The 19134-nt window shown below is 41.2% G+C and overlaps 1 protein-coding gene across 4 annotated transcripts in view; it reads left to right on the top strand.

The window, feature by feature from the left end:
* nr5a2 (nuclear receptor subfamily 5, group A, member 2) overlaps nucleotides 1-12849 on the top strand; it is a 233768-nt gene extending 220919 nt beyond the window's left edge. For all 4 annotated transcript variants that reach the window (XM_070887292.1, XM_070887289.1, XM_070887290.1 and 1 more), the window contains exon 8: nucleotides 10280-12849. In XM_070887292.1, the coding sequence (XP_070743393.1) occupies nucleotides 10280-10527 (248 nt within the window). In that variant the 3' untranslated portion in view covers nucleotides 10528-12849. The remainder of the gene's footprint in view (nucleotides 1-10279) is intronic.
* The last annotated feature ends 6285 nt before the right edge of the window (nucleotides 12850-19134 follow it).

Here is a 19134-nt window from a genome sequence, read left to right as displayed (position 1 = left end):
GGGTATTGTACCAGCATATATTTAAGGGGTAACATCTGGACCACTGATTTATAATGACTAAATGAGTCAAATTTCATTTTTATTAAAATGTATTTCGGGATCTTTACTGGTGCTCTGGGAGTTGAATTCCACGATTCTGTCCATCATTCTGCGAAAACTATACATAAGTGGCCTTTTATATTCATTTACCTACTGATGTTTGCTAATAACTGGTTGCAGTTTCCAAGCTGTTTAGTAAATGGAAATGGTGATTGGTTCGTTTTGCAGTTGCTGTTGCTGATTGGATGAAATTCACTTTCAGGTAGGAAAAATTACCAATCAGCAGTTTCATTTAGCAAGTAGGGCCTTGTATCAATATGGTATTTGAGCCTAAACATGATTTTTTATTAAGATATGCTGACCTTTTGAGGTGCGTAATTCCTATTTATATATACAGTAGATAGGCAGACAGGCTCATTCATTGCACCAGTATAAATCAAAGAGAAAGGAGCAACATACCTTTGAAAGGATAACACTCTTCCAGTTGTGTTCAATTACCTTGATCCGAACTTTTAACGTGACAAACAAAATATACACAGCAACATTTTTAAAAGGAACAGGCCCATCAAATTTGAACTGATCTAAATTTGTGCATTCACTTTATTCCAGAATAAATCCAGCTCACTCCAGCATGGATCAGTTTGAATTAAATGCATAGTTGTTGGCTGCTGCTATAAAGGTGATATTATTTCCAATCTTTGAGTTGTGAGATTTGCTGTCCCATATATTCTATTATTTAACTTACCCCTGGAGTAAGAAAGACGTCTTGAAGTCACAGATGAATCGTAAAGGTCTTATTTGTCATTAGGCTAAAAACAAAACCAGTTTTAATGGAATAAATGCTGCTCTTGACACTGCTGAAACAGTTCAACAATGAAGGTGGCTGAGCTTCTTTATAGTTGGAGGAGATGGTTGCGACCAGGGGTGACACCAGCCCCAATATCACATGATCGTTATGTAATTAGTCTAACATGGACAATTTTTAAAAAGTAACGCATAGATTTAAGGCTCTAATCGTCTGAAATAGAACCTGAATAACACAATCATCCATAGAGTACTTCATTTTCATTCACTAGATATTCACCAATTTACCAAAGTTTCACCTTCCAGTTTGCAGCAGACACTCCAGTCATTGGTAGATAGTAAAGTAGAATGTAGGTGATGCATCTCTGAAATGTAGCCAGGTCCCTATTACTATGTAAATGAGATTATTAGGTTGCAGGAAATGGCTGAGCAAGGGAACCCCCCACTGGTCAACCCTTCAGTTCACTGACTTCACCACAATCTTGTCGGTAATTGTATAAAAGCTTCACGTCAGTTCAAACCACTTGAATAGTTCATGCAGATATTCTGCTGGGATTTATGATGAAGCAGTGGTTCTTTTTATTTGGAAACTATCTCTATTGAGATCTGTGAGGGGCCTTCTGTGTCCAATCGCAGCAAATAAACGTCCAAACAGCTGAGAGTGTTAGTCTAGTTTTGAGGAAGGGTCTCTCTCCACAGATGTTGCTTGACCTGCTGAGATTTCCAGCGTTTTCTGTTTTTATTTCAGATTCCAGCATCCGCAGCATTTTGCTTTTGTAAGAGTGTTCGACTGTTTACTTTAGCTTGGATTTAAATGTACAGGCAACTCTGGATTATCCGGGTCCCTCAGGGATTGGGCTATGACGGGTAAATGATTTCTCCGTTAGAGTGAGTTGGCATTATAAAGTTAAAATTTCAATGAATACTGTGCAATCAGCTACAAACAGTAACAAGGCAGTTAAGTATGGACATTACCTGCATGCATGCAGGTGGCCTCGAGGAGGAGATTGTCTCGCTCCGGGGTTCCGGAGCGCGCTGCCTTCCCAGGCCGAAAGGACTACAACGATAGTGGCTGCAGCAGCGCGCACACACACACGGAATTTAAATGCCGTTACAACGGTTTCTCGTTGCATCCGTGTACGGATAATCCAGAGTTGCCTGTATATTGGTTCTAAATGATCAGGAATTTTTGTATGCTGCATAATATTCTGGGACGATTTTGTTCTTTGTTCAGTTTTTAGAGTTGTGCATTCTCAGGAGCTTTTACAGGCCAGTAAAGTTACTATGATTAGCACCAGCCTCGAGAATGTCGCTCCTAATCTGAGATTTAGCTTTTCCAACTCTTGATTTTATTTTTTTCTCCTATCCTTTTATTGGCCCCCTCTGAAAAGCCAGCCAGAGAAATGCATGTGCTCAGTGGAAAACCAAATTTTTTTTATTGCCATTATAAACCACACAGTTTCCTAAGTTTCTACAGCAGTTTGTGCTGTTCAAGCTTCTGTTAATCACACACATACATACAAAATACAAGTTACAAACTTATACAAATGTCTCTTGTTCTGAGCCCCTTTCACAGGTACACATTAACTTTTGATGAAACTCATTTCAAAGATTCAGTGCTCCATCTGATCGGAGCTTTTGTCACAAATGGAAATATGCTCACTATGTGAATGATATAAATAAAGTGCTGTTGATATGAACAATATTATAACTGATACAATGGCACTGCACTTGTGCTGATGGCACTCATGTACTTAAGTATGGGAAATGGTATTGAGAGCAGTTAATGGAGTGAGCTCCTGTAAAGTACTGAATCTCCTTTGTACTTTATAACACCAGAGCAATTCCCTCAAATCAGTTGAGGATATATAATGACACAGCGATCATTTTGGAAAGTAAACAGTATCATTCCATTCAGTGTCATGAAATATAATTGTTTTATGAAGTCTTTCTTGTCCACTGTGCAGTCTGTTGCTGTAACATGTGCGTGAAGAGTGTCCTCGGGGGGTCCTGCAGATCTACTGTTAGTTATGGATGCTTTTGAGAGTGAATTCTACGATTGTTTATCAAGGATGGAACACAGACCGTGATGCTCACTGAAGCATCATATCCAGCCTACCGGCCTGTGTAACCTGTCGTCCCAGCCATTCAAGAGAAATCCCGAGGAAATTTCCAGCAATTGCGTTTTGCCATGCAACAATCTTGCATGGTGTTTTGAAAAGCTGGCACTTCCAATTTCTGATTTGGACAGGCCTGTAATAGAGACGTGTCCAGGCATTAGTCACATTGGCATTTAATTGCCCTAATCTGTATTAAAAAATCCAACGTTCCATGTGTGCAGACAGCAGAATGATGACCGTGACAAACACGGGAATTGATGTCTTTGTAGGGTTTTTAAAATAACTAGATTTAAAATGGAAGCAACTTTCTTGTCCTGCCAAGTTACAAAACGGAAGGCCACGGGAGGCAGAGAGCTGGTCAAGGGGTTACCTTTGAGGATGGGACGACAGGTTACACAGGCCGGTAGGTGGATATGACGCTTCAGTGGGCATCACGGTCTGTGTTCCATCCTTGATAAACAATCATAGAATCCACTGTGAAAAATTATTATCATAGTAACAGGGTAGGCACCAGTGTTGCTCTGAAATCCAATTTAATCAACGCTGGTGGGCAATGCCATATTTAAGACTCCCTTCAAGGACCCTATTGTGGCCTTCAGTCTTCTATTTACTTAGACTCTCTATGCATAAGGTGGAGTATAGAAACTCAACAAATAAATATTTACCAGCAGACACTGCATGCCTAATGATATGCTAAGAATTGTGTACACGGGGTCTTGGATTTTAAGTAGTCAACTCAATTTGTATTGGTGTAAAGTTTTATTTTTGTACTGAATTATATTTTTTACCTGCAAAGAACTGCACATGTAAATAAAATTGAATGGCAATTTTAACCATTATACAGTGATCCAGCAGAGTTGTATTTTTTTTTACCCATTGAGGTGACGGAATAACATGGTGGTCACTCATATTCACAGTGGCTGATTCAATACACTTCAGAATGAATTGTTAGACTTATTATACCCATGCACAGCAGAGAATACAAACGGAGCTTTCAGTTCAAGAGAGGCTTGGTCTGCTGATTGAAACTGTAGTTTAGATGTGAACATGAGAAAGATGTTGGGAATGACCCAAACTGCAGCAGTGACAATCCCTTACACCACTTACTGAGTTGATTTTCTTGTTTGCAAGCAAGAAAAGAAAACAATGGGCTGAACTTTCAACTTTACAGGAGGTGTAAAATGTACGCATTAGCCTCCTGTTATATGCCCCGCCCGCTATACAGTCGGTGCCCTGATAGTCCCCACTCGATTTGACCCTTCCATTGACTTCGAAAGAGATGAAAATAGTGCAGGTTATGTAATGGCTGCCCAATAATACAGAATTTAAACTATAAAAAACATGGTGCCTGGTTGCAGTGTCAGTACTTTGCTGTTTCAATATGGTGCATACTGATCAGAGACCACTACTGGCTGATAAACAAGATGTGTGCACACTCCCATCTTGTGTATTATGGGAAATAAAACAGAGTGTGCAACATGTGTGCAACATTTCATTATTAGTCTCTTCAAGGACTGCAGTTTAATTTCTGTCCCAGTTTGTTTTCAAATTACATTTTCAGTTAACTAAGAGAATGCCACCAACAAAATATCTTGCAGTTAAGTGCACTTCTCAAATTTGTAGCAATGTATTTTCCCGAAGATTGTACACTTCAGGACCAAAGAATGAAATCCGATGCACGAGGCTGTGTAATTAAGAACTTTTCAGTGAAGTAAATGAGAAACTAATCCCACATTGGAATCCCTTTCAACAAATATTTACTATATTGCATTCAGGTTTAATTAATTACAAAATTTGAACATACCGAAAAACACACAGTTCTGTATTGTGGGCATTTTATCATCATACGAATGCTCTTCTCTCCTGTGTTTGAGCTCAGTAGGAATTTTAACTGGTCACAGTTACGTCAGAAATAAATTCTGGCCAAATACACAAATAAGTGTGTAGGAATCAATTTGATTATCAAAATATTGTGTCGCTAAGCAGAATATACGCATAAGAACATTTGGTTTGCCCCACAGGCTCACTGAGTAACTTTACTGCAGGTTGTGGCAAACAGTTGAGAAAGATCCCAGAGTCTGGGTTGGGCTGAGTTAGCTGATCCCAATCAGAGAGGTGGCACGAGCTCTACAATTGGTCTTCGCACCCTCGGGCAAGGGAGAAGAACATGTACCCAATTACTATCCATTGCCTTTACTGTATGAACAAATGTATAGCACAGGCAAGATGAGAATTGGTCTTGGCTGTGATGCCTTTACAGTTAAAATGTAAATCTAGTCAATCTAGTGGTCATTATATCGCTAGATTTTATGTTGCCATCAAAGCTGTGACCAAAACCAACAAAGTGATGATACAAGACTTTGGGAAGGCAGATTTAGAAGCTATGACAAGAGTCTTGGGGAAAATTAATTGGGAAACTATTTTAAAAATAGAACAGGAAAATATATTGATGGGTCTATATCAGGAGAACAGAAAAAAAATCAAATTTTAAAAAGAGAGAAAAGTAACAAGACCTTTAAATAAGGAGGTTAGAAGAAACTTTAAAAAGAACAAGTAGATTAGTAACAAAATATACAATCAAGGTTCATACCAAAGACTACTAAGCATCGCTAAGGAAAATTAATTAAGGGACTTAATTAAAGATGCTTTGCGGATAAATATTGGAGCTGATGACTGGGGATAGCAAATGTAGTTAGTATATTCAGAAAAGAAATAAGGCATGGGCCCTGTAGTTACAAGTCTGTTAGCCTAGCATTTGTAGTAGGAAAAATAGCTGAGGACGTTCTACAGAATGCTATAAAATATTCAAAGAGCACGGATATCATAAGGAGCAATTAGTGTGATATTAGAAGTCATGCCTGGTAAACCTACAGTCCTTTGAGGCGGTAGTGGATAATCAGGTAGGTTTACTTGGATTTACTTGTATTTTACAACAGTTTTCAATAAAGTTACTCCTTGGGACTAATAGGGAAGATTGGACTTGTGGGATAGATGATAAGATTGTCCCGATATATTAACTAGCTTAACGACAGAGGGATGGTGATAAGTGGAAAATGATGCAGTGAGTTCCAGAGACGTGTTCTAGGACCTCCGCTGTTCACAATGCTTATGAATGTTATAGAACAGTAGTACTATTAAAATTGCTGACGAGGTGAAGCCCTGTGGGAAGATAATGAGTTGAAAGTAAATTGGTTCCAGTCTATCTAAAGATAATCAATTATGTAGATGGGCTGAGATATGGCAAAATATTCTTAATGTGGTTTTAAATAGAAGATAGTGCATATAGGAACAGGCCATTAACATAAAAGGGTCCTAGTTTGTAGCAAGCCAGTGGATTGTGGAATTACGTGAAGCTTATTCCTGTGGGACCATATCACCAGGTGCTTGCCCCTGCAGGCAGCACACCACTAAAAGTTCAAGGAGTGGTTGGTCCACCCTAACGAAAATAACAACCTAAATCAAAACCGTAAAGATCATCACTGGTCAAACTGAAAGGTTCTGGAGTGATCATACTCTGATCTGTGAGAAGAAGTTATCAACAAGACAAGTCAGGTATTGTGATGCATGTGTAGAGCATCGGATTACAAGTCAGAACACGATAGGAGTGTCACTGTACAGATCAATGGCCAATTCTGGAGTATTTAACAAGTTTTGGTCACCTCACCTCAAAAATCATGTAGATATTTTAGAAAGTGTCCAGGTGAGTCAAGGCCTTAGTTGATGGAAGTTATAAAGCAAGGCTCACTGGACAAATGAAGACTGAGGAATGATGCTCGAGGTCTTCAACATAAGAACATAAGAACTAGGAGCAGGAGTAGGCCATATGGCCCCTCGAGCCTGTTCCGCAATTCAGTATGATCATGGCTGATCTTCGACCTCAACTCTACTTTCCCGCCCGATCCCCGTATCCATTGATTCCCCCAAAGTCCAAAAATCTATTTATCTTAGCCTTGAATATACTCAATGACTCAGCATCCACAGCCCTCTTGGGGAGAGAATTCCAAAAATTCACAACCCTCTGAGTGAAGAAATTCCTCCTCATTTCAGTCTTAAGAAGCCGACACCTTATCCTATGCCCCGTAGTTCTAGACTCTCCAGCCAGGGCAATCAATCCCTCAGCCTATTTCCTGTCAAGCCCCCTCAGAATCTTATATGTTTTAATGAGATCATCTCTCATTCTAGGTCAGATCTACTCAATCTCTCCTAATAGGACAACCCAGAAATCAATCTAATTATTTAAATTAAATTTAAAACAATGATGGGTTGAGATAAAATTGAAGTAAGATACTTAACTTGGACAATGAGAATAGAGCTAGAGGACACAAGTATAACATTCACAAATCTCGAGCAAAATGACATTGTAAAAAAAATATATACAACAGGATAGTGGAATGTGGGACAGAATCCAGAGAAAGTAGTTAATTTGAGATCGATTGACACATTGAATCCCAATGCCGCAGCCTCCACCACCTCGAAGGACAAGGGCAGCAGGCGCATGGGAAGACCACCACCTCTATGTTCCTCTCCAAGTCACACACCATCCTGACTTGGAAATATATCACCGTTCCTTCATCATCACTGGATCAAAATCCTGATACTCCCTTCCTAACAGCACTGTGGGAGTATATTCACCACAACAGTTCAAGAAGAAGGCTCGAGGGCAATTAGGAATAGAGAATAAACAGCGATGCCCACATCCCAAGAATTAATTTTTTTTCAGTGGGATTGGTAATGGTGGATAGCGAAGTTTAAGAAATTATACAGATATTAATGGTACTGCTTGATATTTCTTTCCTCAAGAGGAAATAGGGGAAGGAATTTAGGGTCCCCAAAAGTGCTGGACCAAAAGATGGTGGCAGGCGATAAATTCCATGATAGATGGACTCTTGGTGGAACAAGCCTGAAGGGATAAAACAGCCTTTTCCTGGCCTTTGGAAAATCCTGCTGCCCGTGGAACAAAGTGGCAGCACCTGGAGAAGGCATCATAGCATGAATTCTCCTCCCCCCGCCACTCTCACCATCTTCAGAAGAGGTGAAGTAAAGGCAAGGAGGAAGGAACCACTGCATTTTCACAGAACAAAGAATGACATTGAGACTCTCGTGTGATTAAACATTACATAAGTAAGGATGCATCGTACAGTAGTCAAAAGGAAAGATGCTCAGAAAATGATTTGTGCAAACGTTACGTTTAACGGTGCAGTTTGAAAGGTGCAGTACTCAAAAGGACTAACTGTATCTGCTAGATATACAACGTTTTTTGTGTGGTTTTGTGCTGTCACATGCACAAATCCTGCCAGATAGCATGGAGTAGTTGAAAGGACTAAATACCTCCTAATAAAACCAGAAATCAAACATATAATAGCTGCGTTAGCGTTGAAACTGAACAACAGATTCAATAAGACTAATAGTCTGCCATCCACTCACACTATTAAAATGCATGGATCGGCACCACAAGATTGTAGAGGGGCTGGTTCATGCAAACAATTGGTAATTAATCCCTAAGTGAATAATATTTAATGGATTATAGAAGATATTGCAGCACAATGATCCAGGGGAAGCTTTCCCACTGGCTATGATTAATAGTAATTCACATTTTTAGATTTGCTTTGAAAATTCTTCTGTAGGTTTTCGCTCTTTTACTTACTTCATTAATTTATGTGGGGTTTTCTCTCTCTAAGTAAACATAAAATGCATTATGAATGTCTCAGAATCTTTCCAATCGGATGTTTCTAGTACAAATACTGTACATGATTCGGTCAGCTCACGGTGCTGAGACAGTAATAATGAAATCAATGAATAAAGTTACCTGACTATGTGTAAGAATAGAAATGAATCTTGTGTGACTGCAAAACATGGACGTGGGTGGTGCTGGTGGGAACTCCCAACACAATAGAGTTCAAGAGACTAGTTTATAGCCCACGGAGCAAATAATGACTGGTATTGATTTAAATTACTTTCCTACATATGATTGATGGAAACAATCACTGATCAATTCTTGAATACTACCAAGGTTTAAAGATGGACCACAGGTCACAGTACTGCACCCCAACAAAATCTTTGTGTAATTATCTGCAATATAGTCCAGATTTCAAAAAAATACTCTTTTTTTATTTAGCAAGTAGAAAGAAAAAGCCTTCCTTAGGGACCCCACATATGGACTATGTACCTGCTCCTCAATGGCTATATCTTTTTTAATTCGGAAATTACAACATAGAGGAAGGTTTATATTAGGGATTTTGGAAGCTCGAGACTACTTTGGTAGACAGAGGTGAAGCAGACCATTTTAATGTACAACTCCTTGCATACTGCCCTTTTACCATGAAAAACCAGTGAGAATTAGGAACACTTTACGAGTCATTAGAAAAGAGAAAATTTAAAATGTGCTTTTTAATGTAGGCATAAGGTCAAAGGGTATTCCAATGTAGTATCGCTTATGAAGGACATGCACTTCATTTACGTGCAACTCATCAGTCAAAAAGATTCTCTGTCCGAAGGCTTGCACTGCAGATTATTTTAGGAGCTATTGGAGTGTACCAGATGGTTCATTAGTAGTGCGTGCACAGGTCAAAGGCTTTCAGAATCGTTTAGAGATGTCAAACTGAAACAAGAGCATTGTCAGTTTTTAACCACGATTTACAGCCAAAGGTTTGGATATTAATTCAACCTTGGGTCAGTAAATTAATCAGGGATTAGAACTATTGTATTATGTATATTTTGGAAATCTTGGCACGAGCTAAGGAGGCTGGTTCTTGGTCAAGTTGCAGTTGTCAGAATATTTCCCAGCATGGTTCCTCATGCTGAATGTTAATCACTTTAACCCAGCAATTGCTGTGGTACTAAATGCACCTTAACTTCCCTCTGCTCTGTTTATTCTTTCTTTTGCAAACATAAAGGAAAACTAGCAGCTTCTTCTCAATGGGACAACCATCTGTAAATTCTTGAAAATGAAAAAAGCAAGACAGACCTTAATATAATTGGATTATAATTATTAAGCATCTCACCCAAAATGTCTTCCCTTTTCAGATGTTGGTTGGCGTGTTGTGTATTTGCAGCATTTTCTATTTTTTTATGAACACGGATCATTATATTTGTCCCCTTTTCACGTTAGTTCATTAAAGACCAATGTAGCTGTTGAAGAAACTTTTCATTGGTGACTTTTACTTTTTATCTTTAGAGTAGACTGCAACTGCAAATTCTAAATTAAGCACTTTTTTCGCATCTCTTTTTTTCTGCCTCCCCCCGCACCCCCCCACCCCTTCCTTCATCCCCTGACTGCTTTAACCTGATATTAATCACGGTTCAACTATTTCTTTCAGATGTAAAAAACCTGGAGAACTACCACCTTGTCGAAAGTGTTCAGGAACAAGTTAATGCTGCACTGCTAGACTATACGATGTGCAACTACCCTCAGCAAACGGACAAGTTCGGACAGCTTCTCCTGCGATTACCAGAAATCCGGGCCATCAGCATGCAGGCCGAAGAATACCTCTACTACAAGCACCTGAATGGAGATGTACCCTGCAACAACCTTCTTATTGAAATGCTGCATGCCAAGCGGGCTTAAACTACATCCCCGGGGCCTTTGCATCTCGAGCAGAAATTCTAAGCTGCACCAAGCAACTATAATTTTTTTTTTTAAAAACAAGAAACATTTCAGTGCACTAGATGGAAAGAGAAGAATATAATGAGATCTGTTCATCATTAAACGAGTGATGTATCAGGGTATTGCCATGGAATCTGCTAACTGTGAACCCAACACACCTGTGCTACACAGCGCCCCCCCCCCCCACCGCCAACAACCATCCCCCTCAAAGTAAACCTCTGTGAGGCCTTTAAGGAAGCGCTTACTCATATGAAGTTCACTTTGTCAAACTGATTAAATTAATATCACATAATCGTTTCCAATTTGTTTAGATTGAACATTAATTCTCGGAAATTTAAGAATAAGCTTGGGAGTTGTGCACTACTGGCAATACAGTTGGGGCTTCAAGTGCACTAAGAAACCCTTAGATTTCAAAGCATGTGGGATACAAAGCAAATCTGGTAACAGTAATGAGCCGTCATAACCTTCTCGATCCTTCCTCTTCCCCAAAGCTATGTCCCCAGTGATGGCGATGTGGTACCTGATAGGGGATCTGAAGGTTTCCCTGTAGTTGGCTTCACTCTCCATTTGCTCGCTCAAATCACAAGAGCCTATCTATGTGTGAGGCCTGTGAAGGCTGCAAGGAACCATCTGTCAAGCAATTAGTTTGACAACCATCTTACGTACCCATTAGGTTTTTTTAGCCAAAGTGTACATGTTATTTGAAGTAGACCAAAGCCTGCTGCAGAACAATAATGAGAGAGGGGGAAAAAAACTGTAACAGACCTGGGATTTCAAAACTCATCTCACATTCACAACTCTTAATACTTAATATAATAGTATTAAATTTGTGATGTCACAGTTAAGTGAGTCTTGCCTTATTTCTGTGAATCTGAATACGCGGATGAATATAATTGAAGTATTAATACTGTAAATTCAGCAAACAAAGGTGTTTACATTTACTAGCTCCTGTGGGAAAGAACTGTGATGACACGAATTGCAAAGCAATGATTTCCTTAATTATGTTTGATCGGTAACTTTTTTACCAGTACTTAATTATGTCGTGAGACACTAAAATCAAAAAGGGAATCTCACTAAGACTTTAATTTGAACAGATAGATCTTTGGCCACATGATCACTTGTAGAGATTGTATAAACAATTAGTTTTTTTTCAGGATTGCTGGCTTTGTTATTGGAATAGTACCGTTTATATTGTACATCATAGTTTAAACTGTAGACAATTATGTTACTAATTTATTTCTTCATTGTTTCATCTTTGTGTAAGAGAGCAAGAACGACAAAGCCAAATAAATGCATTTGTTCAGTGTGGCGCCCTTCGAACATTCGCAGCTACAGCCAGTTCAGGGACAAACATAGATCTTCAAAAGAATCACACAGTTCATTTAAATATATATTATATATATATAGTACGAATCTGAAAATGTAAAAAAAAAAGGATAAATCTGTTGCAAATGATGTGAACTATGGCTTCATCTTTAGCTGAACGGTAAGATTTAAAGTTGAAATCTTGCATTAAATAATAAATTGTCTTGTAAACTGTATGTTCTATACCAAAGACTGTAGTTAGCTTATGTTTTCTGTATTCCATGGTCTCACTGCAGTGCAGAATGTAAAACCGTGATACTTACTTCAAATGGACACAAGCACTGAACTAGCTTTGTCTGCGACAAAATACAGATAGGTAGACCGTGTCTCCTGTCTGTACCCTTAGCTGCCTGCTTCAGGTCTTAGGAAACCCCTTTACTGATGTCTTACAGAACATTGTGAAGCTAAATTCTCTGTTGTGTTGTTTACAATTATTTTGGAGAGTATTATATGGGTGCATTGCCCAGAATTCAATCAGAACAGTTCTACCTTGCAATTTCAAGGACACTGCCAGGTCAACAAAGGGATCCTCTCACACTGCCCAACACAGTAGGTTCAAAACAAACAGCTGTGGTAATTGTTTGATCTGGCAAGCCCTGGTAGTAAATATAAACGGACGCAGAAATCACAAAATGTTAAGCTTTTACTGTTTTATTATTGTGCTCTTTTGTGTGAACAGACATTCTGTCTTGTCAGTACTTTCTATGTATTGCTGATGTTCTGCAGCTGCCTTGGATTTCAGACCATTCAACTCCTACTCAGTGTGCAGTTACTTGGTTCATTACTCTAAATGTACTATAATAAGTGGAATGACGTACTGTCATGTCATTTCTTGCCAAGAGTTTCTTTACACTGATGGAATTTTTCAGTATTTCAATAAATAATGATATGCACGGCATATCACTTGTTGAGTCCAAACACTTTTGTCACGTTTTTATATATGTGCACAAGCTTTGTGATGGGTTCTAGAAAAGGAAAATCAAAAAAGAACATTGAATGTCATTGTTTACTGTCACAAGTCAATAATCTGCACTGGCCCGATTCCATTTTGCCTCGTGAAGGAACTGTTTGCTGTCCACACACACACACACACACACACCACACACACCACACACACACACACACACACACACACACCTCTAGTGCCGTTATTTCACTATATGTTCAACTGGACTGTTACCGTCATGTTTAACGTATGGATGGCATAGCAGCAAAACAATTCATAATGACCACAAATGGATTCTATTCTAGCACATAGTCATAATAATAACATGCTATTATTGAGCAAACCTTCTTGTTTCGTTAATGGTTAGCACTTTTGGAATCAGTTACTGACCCTCACAACCCCAGGAGTGGTGCACACCCATCGGCCGCATTTTACAGCTGCCCCTGCCATTTAAGTGAAAGCTGTTGTCGGAACCTTTCTCTGTTAAAGCATTACATCTTCACATCCATCCAGCAATCGTTAATGTGGTGACTGGGTTATCTTTTGAAGTTAAACCAAGTTTGGTCTAAAATGTAAATATAGCAGTAGGACAGCATCATTTCTGATCCCCAAATTTTTAGTAGAGGTTGAAAAAACAGCAAACGCTAGAAAACTCAAATTGAAACAGAAAGCAGCGGGAATGCACAACAGGCCAGTTAGCATCTGAAAGAGAAAGGTAAGTTAATCTTTCAGGATTTCACCTCCAGCATTAACCTATCTTCCTTATTCAGATTTTGAGAATTTTCATTTTTTTCTCTCCTAAATGCTTAACAGGTACTGTTTTTCTCTTCAACTAATCTGGTTTCACTCCCCTGCTCCCCAAAGGCTTGAACTCCTTGTTGAGGTACAGTTTCCTGGGCATCAGGCACCCTCCAGTACCTCACCCAAAAGGCCAATACTCATACAAAATTCAAATACTGTGGATGTTGGCAATCTAAAATATTTTTTAAAAATGCTGGAAACACTCAGCAGGGCAGGCAGCATCTGTGGAGAGAGAAACAGAGATAACAGCCGGAATTTTAATCTGAAGACAGGCCGGGAGCAGGGGTCGGGAGGTGGCGGAGGGGGAGGCAGAGGCTAGAAAATGTTCAAGAAATCGCAAGGCCTGATTTGTATTTCAAAGCTCTGTTTCCCACCCGCAGCCAGGCAGATGGAGAGGCTGACAGCGGGTGGGTAGGCATGCGGCACTAGGCCACAGAGAGGAGAAAGGGAGGGATCAGGTGGGGTCGGGTGAGATGGTCGGAGACCGGAGGAGGATCGGGGATGGGGGGGGCAGAAGAAGCATCGGGATCGGAACATCGGATGCGGCGGTGGGGGTCCCGGAAGGGGGGTTTGGTTCTGGGCCGAAACATCAGGGGGAGCAGAGGATCGAGGCCGAGGAGTATCGGGGCTGGAGGGGGGTGGCAGTCCAGAAAGGCGATCAGAGGCCTCCATGCTGAGGGAGGGACGCTGGATGCAGGAAGTATGTGGAAACGCACCGACATCCTGGATCCAGAAGTCCTCGCCTTAATTTAGCTGGCAGGTTCTCTGAGGTCTGAGAAACCCAATCAACCAGAGTAAAATTTGTAATGGTGGTTAATATTGTGTGAAGTTCAGCTTATATACCGGGCCCAGCATGAGTGTACCTATAACCCTAGGACCTCCGACGGTAGTGCCCTCTGGTGGTGGGCAGACCTTATATACATACATTACATCATTTCCCCCCCCCCCCCCCGATCTTGGCACAAGTCCATATTACAAGTTCAGACGGTCCGGAGCCCTTCATTCCCTGGTTAACCGTCTCAGTACAATCCCAGTGCTTTCTGAGTCTCTCCATGTTTCTCTGAAATATGGCTGACGCTGAACGAATGCCAAAAGGGCACCTGTTGTAAATAAACAGTCCTTTGTGCTTGTTGATGCATGTAAGTTTCTTTGATGATTCAACTAGTTCGTGTGTCATGTAGGCTGATGTTAGATCCAATTTGGTGAACGATTTTCCCCCGGCTAGCGTTGCAAACAGGTCATCAGCTTTCGGTAGCGGGTACCGATCTTGTTTCGAAACTTGGTTGATCGTGACCTTGTAATCTCCACAAATCCTGACCGTGCCGTCGCTCTTTAACACCGGAACAATGGGACTTGCCCATTCATTAAATTCAACCGGAGAGATGATCCCCTTGCGTTGTAGCCTGTCCAATTCAAGCTCGACGCTTTCTCTCATCATGTGCAGGACCGCCCTGACTTTGTGATGGATGGGCCTTGCATGTGGGCATAGGTAAATCTGCACCTTGGCTCTCTTGAAGCTGCCAATTCCCGGTTCAAACAGTGAGAGAAATTTGCTCAGCACTTGAGCACACAAATTATCATCCGCTGATGACAAAGCTTTGATATCGTACCATTTCCATTTTATTTTCTCGAACCAACTCCTGCCAAATAACGATGGGCCATTGCCCAGGATAATCCATAACGGTAGATCATGAACCGCTCCCTTGTACGACACTCTTACCGCTGCACTACCGATCACTGGTATGAGCTTTTTGGTGTAGGTATGCAACTTTGCATTTATCGGACTCAGCTTGGGTCTCTCTGCCTTGGTCTCCCACAGCTTTTCGAAAGTCCTCTGGCTCATTATCGATTGACTTGCACCCGTGTCTAATTTCATGGATACCAGCACGCCGTTTAATTTTACCTCCATCATTATCGGTTGGCTCTTGTTAGTAATTTTACCTCCCATCATTATCAGTTGGCTCTTTGTTAGGAACGCACATACGCTATACACTTCCTCCTCAGCGCTCTCAAATGCCTCGGGCTGCATCGCCAGATCCACGCTGGATTGATCATCATCCACGTGGTGTGTCGCAGCTCGCTTGCTCTGCTGTGGACATGTCCGCTGAAGATGCCCCGTCTTTTCACACCCTCTGCATACATACTGCCTGAAGCGGCACTGATGGGGTCAGTGATTGCCCCCACAACGCCAACATGTCGAGCTCGGATTTGCGCCCGAAGGCGGGCTTTGAGCGGCTCCCATTCTCACATACGCAGTCGAATAGGCCCTCAATGGCGAAATTTGAGCAGCTCCCGTTCTCGCATACGCAGTCGAGTAGGCCCTCGATGGCGAACTTTGAGCAGCTCCCAGCCTTGCAATACTTGCAATCGTGCTGTGCTTGCCATACTTTTGCGTGGGTTTGTATTTATCGCGTTGCCAGTTATTGTGTATGAAATGATACAATTTTGTACACAATTCCTGTTTTGCTGCAATATCTGCTCCGTGCTTTTCTCGTGGACATGCAAGCCTGGGCGATGGTGATGACCTTGCTGAGGTCCAGTGCCTCTGCAGCCAGCAGCTTACTTAAGATCGCCTCGTGGTTGACCCCGGTCACGAAAAAGTCATGCAGCATGTCTTCCAACACAGACCCAAATTTGCAAGGCCCTACAAGATGTCTCACATCGGCAACAAATGTCGCTATGTCCTGGCCTTCTGGATGAACATGCGTATAGAAGTGATATCTGGATATGAGGATTCCTTCCGTGGGTTTAAGGTGTTCCCGAACTAGAGCACACAGTTCTTTGTAATCCTTTTCTGTAGGAAGAGTGGGTGAGAGCAGATTCTTGATGAGTGCATAGATCGTGTGGCCACAGACGGCGAGAAGAACTGCTCTGGGCTTCTCTGCATCCTTGTCTTTGTTTAGGTCGTTTGCCACAAAATATTGGTCAAGACGATCCGTGAAATCTCCCCAATCCTCTCCCGCATGGAATCTCTCGAGAATTCAACAGTACTCGATCGTGCTGTGCTTGCCATACTTTTGCGTGGGTTTGTATTTATCTCGTTGCCAGTTATTGTGTATGAAATGATACAATGAACTCCGTACTGTGAGCCAATGACCAAGTGTAACCTGGTCAGTCTTTAATGGCTTCCAGAAGTGAAGATACAAAGATGAAGTTCAGCTTATATACCGGGCCCAGCACGAGTGTACCTATGACTGTAGGACCTCCGACAGTAGTGCCCTCTGGTGGTGGGCAGACCTTATGTAAATGGGAGACCCGCCTACTGGTAGCGGGTTGGCTGCACGCCCCTCCGTTCCACCTTTGGGCGGGTTGGAGTCGAGATTCAGGTTTTTACCACTTTAACCTCACACCCGACCCCAACCCACCTGTTTTTTGGGATTAAAATTCCCACCAATGTTTCCGGTTGATGAAGAGGTGTGAATGGGAACAACAGGATCGTCAGCAACAGCTGGCGAATGAAAAAAATGGGGACAGAGGTTATGATTTGAAATTGTTGAAATGAATGTTGAGTCCAAAACCAAAAGGCTGTAAAATGCCCAATTGAAATATGAGTTGCTGTTCCTCAAGGATAAAATTGGAATTAATGTTTAGTTAAGTTTCTGCAGTGATTGGTTGAGTCATTTGGCTTCATTGGAACAGTGTCGGAGGCTGAGGACAGAGAGGTCAGAGTGGGAGCAGTCTGGAGAATTAAATTATTCATATATCAACAGGCTACGTAACTGGGGTGGGACTGCATCACAGCCAAGCTGATCCTGTTCTCACCCAATGACCACACGCATGTACTTCCAGTAATGATCAGAACCAGAAACCCTAGCTCATTTTACCCGACCCAATCCATGGGTTCCAAGGCTCCTGTCACCCTGGCTCACACTAGCTAATTTAACACAAACAGCGAATCAAGCCTTGAAACTTTCTTAATTATAATGATAGTGCTCTGGTCTAACCATATTTTGAACACTGTGTCTAGTTCTGGTCACCATGAGATATTCAACTGCAGGAGGCAGTGCAGAGAAGAGCTATTAACATATCTGATCCCAAGTCAGAGATTGGAATTATGGGGAAAGACCAGAGAGACTTGGGGGCTGACTTTCATATGGCTACCAGTTATGCCGGAGAATGGGAAGGGTCAGCAAATTACTATTTACTGTCTTCCCAAGGCCTGCCCGACTACAATTTCAATCAGGTGTCCAAATGAACAGCTAGGGCTTGTGCCCGAAACAGACGGGGACTTTCTTTAAATATTTAGATCGGAGTCCTTCACTCATTGTAGGACTCCAATGCTATTCTCGCGTACCAATGGGTGGGGCATGCGGCACGCATTTCCTACTCATTGATCCCTGGCATGCACAGGCCTAATCGGCGATCCTTAAAGTGGCTGACGCAGACCACTCCAAAATAGGTCTATTCAGCTCTCACAGCTCACCAGTTACAGGCTACTGAGGCCTATCCACCAGGATGATTCAGGCATCTCGTGCTGCCATTGGGCAGGCAGCACAATCGCAAAGCTCGCCTGATTACCGCAGCAAACCAAAAGTGGAGGTGGCTGACAGGTGATCTATAGAGGTATTCTAAATTGTAAAGGCTGTAGAAAAAGTTAAGTCGGAATATTACTTTAAATTAAGTTGTGGGACAAGAACGAGGGGAGGTCATTCAAAACAGTAAAAGGTACTTTTAGGATTGATATCATAGAATTCTTCACATAAAGATTGATCAATGTGTCAGCTGTGGAGGCAAAAACCCTGGTTTCATTTATGAATCAATTGGGTGCTATTACATTGTGGGGAACGTTAGGATTTTTCTGGATGGATGAAATAAGATGGGTCAAGCAACTTTCCCCATTCATAATTATCTTGTGACTCAACCAATCACTGCAGAAACTCAACTAACCATTGATTCCAATTTTATCCTCAATTTGTTTGTATCTCCATTCTTTCAGGCCCCTCGCAACCTATAAAGGGTTTGTCAGCCAAGGATCAGGTAGGTATGTCAAAGTAAACGGAGATAAAGCATCGCCCCGTTTTCTCTTCACTCTCTGCGGGCAATTAGTTTGCCTCGCTAATCAATGTTAACCTACATCTTGCTGTTCAATGACACAGCCTTTTCGTCAATCAACAAGTTCTAGCATCTAATACAGATTATTCATAAAACTTTGGCTAAAAAATGTTTGGTGTATATTATCTTTTGAAACTAGGGCCACATCAACATCCATAGATGAAAAAATACATTTTACAAAAGTACATTTTTGTACTGAATAGGATAGGACAGAAAGCCTGTGCACAAATAAGTAATTTACATGGTTCAAAATGCTTGTGTGTGTGTGTGTGTGTGTGTGTCCGTACCTACAATATTTGGTGAAATTACAGAATTATTTGAATGCCACTTAGAGATCTGATTTCACTTACTATATAGAACCAAAATCAGGCTCAACAAACAGGAATTACCACAATATATTCATA

This window comes from Pristiophorus japonicus, chromosome 8 (genome assembly GCF_044704955.1).
Source record: "Pristiophorus japonicus isolate sPriJap1 chromosome 8, sPriJap1.hap1, whole genome shotgun sequence".
In the NCBI taxonomy this organism is placed as follows: domain Eukaryota; kingdom Metazoa; phylum Chordata; class Chondrichthyes; family Pristiophoridae; genus Pristiophorus; species Pristiophorus japonicus.
Note: the sequence above shows the minus strand (reverse complement) of the source record. Positions and strands in the feature narration are given on the sequence as shown.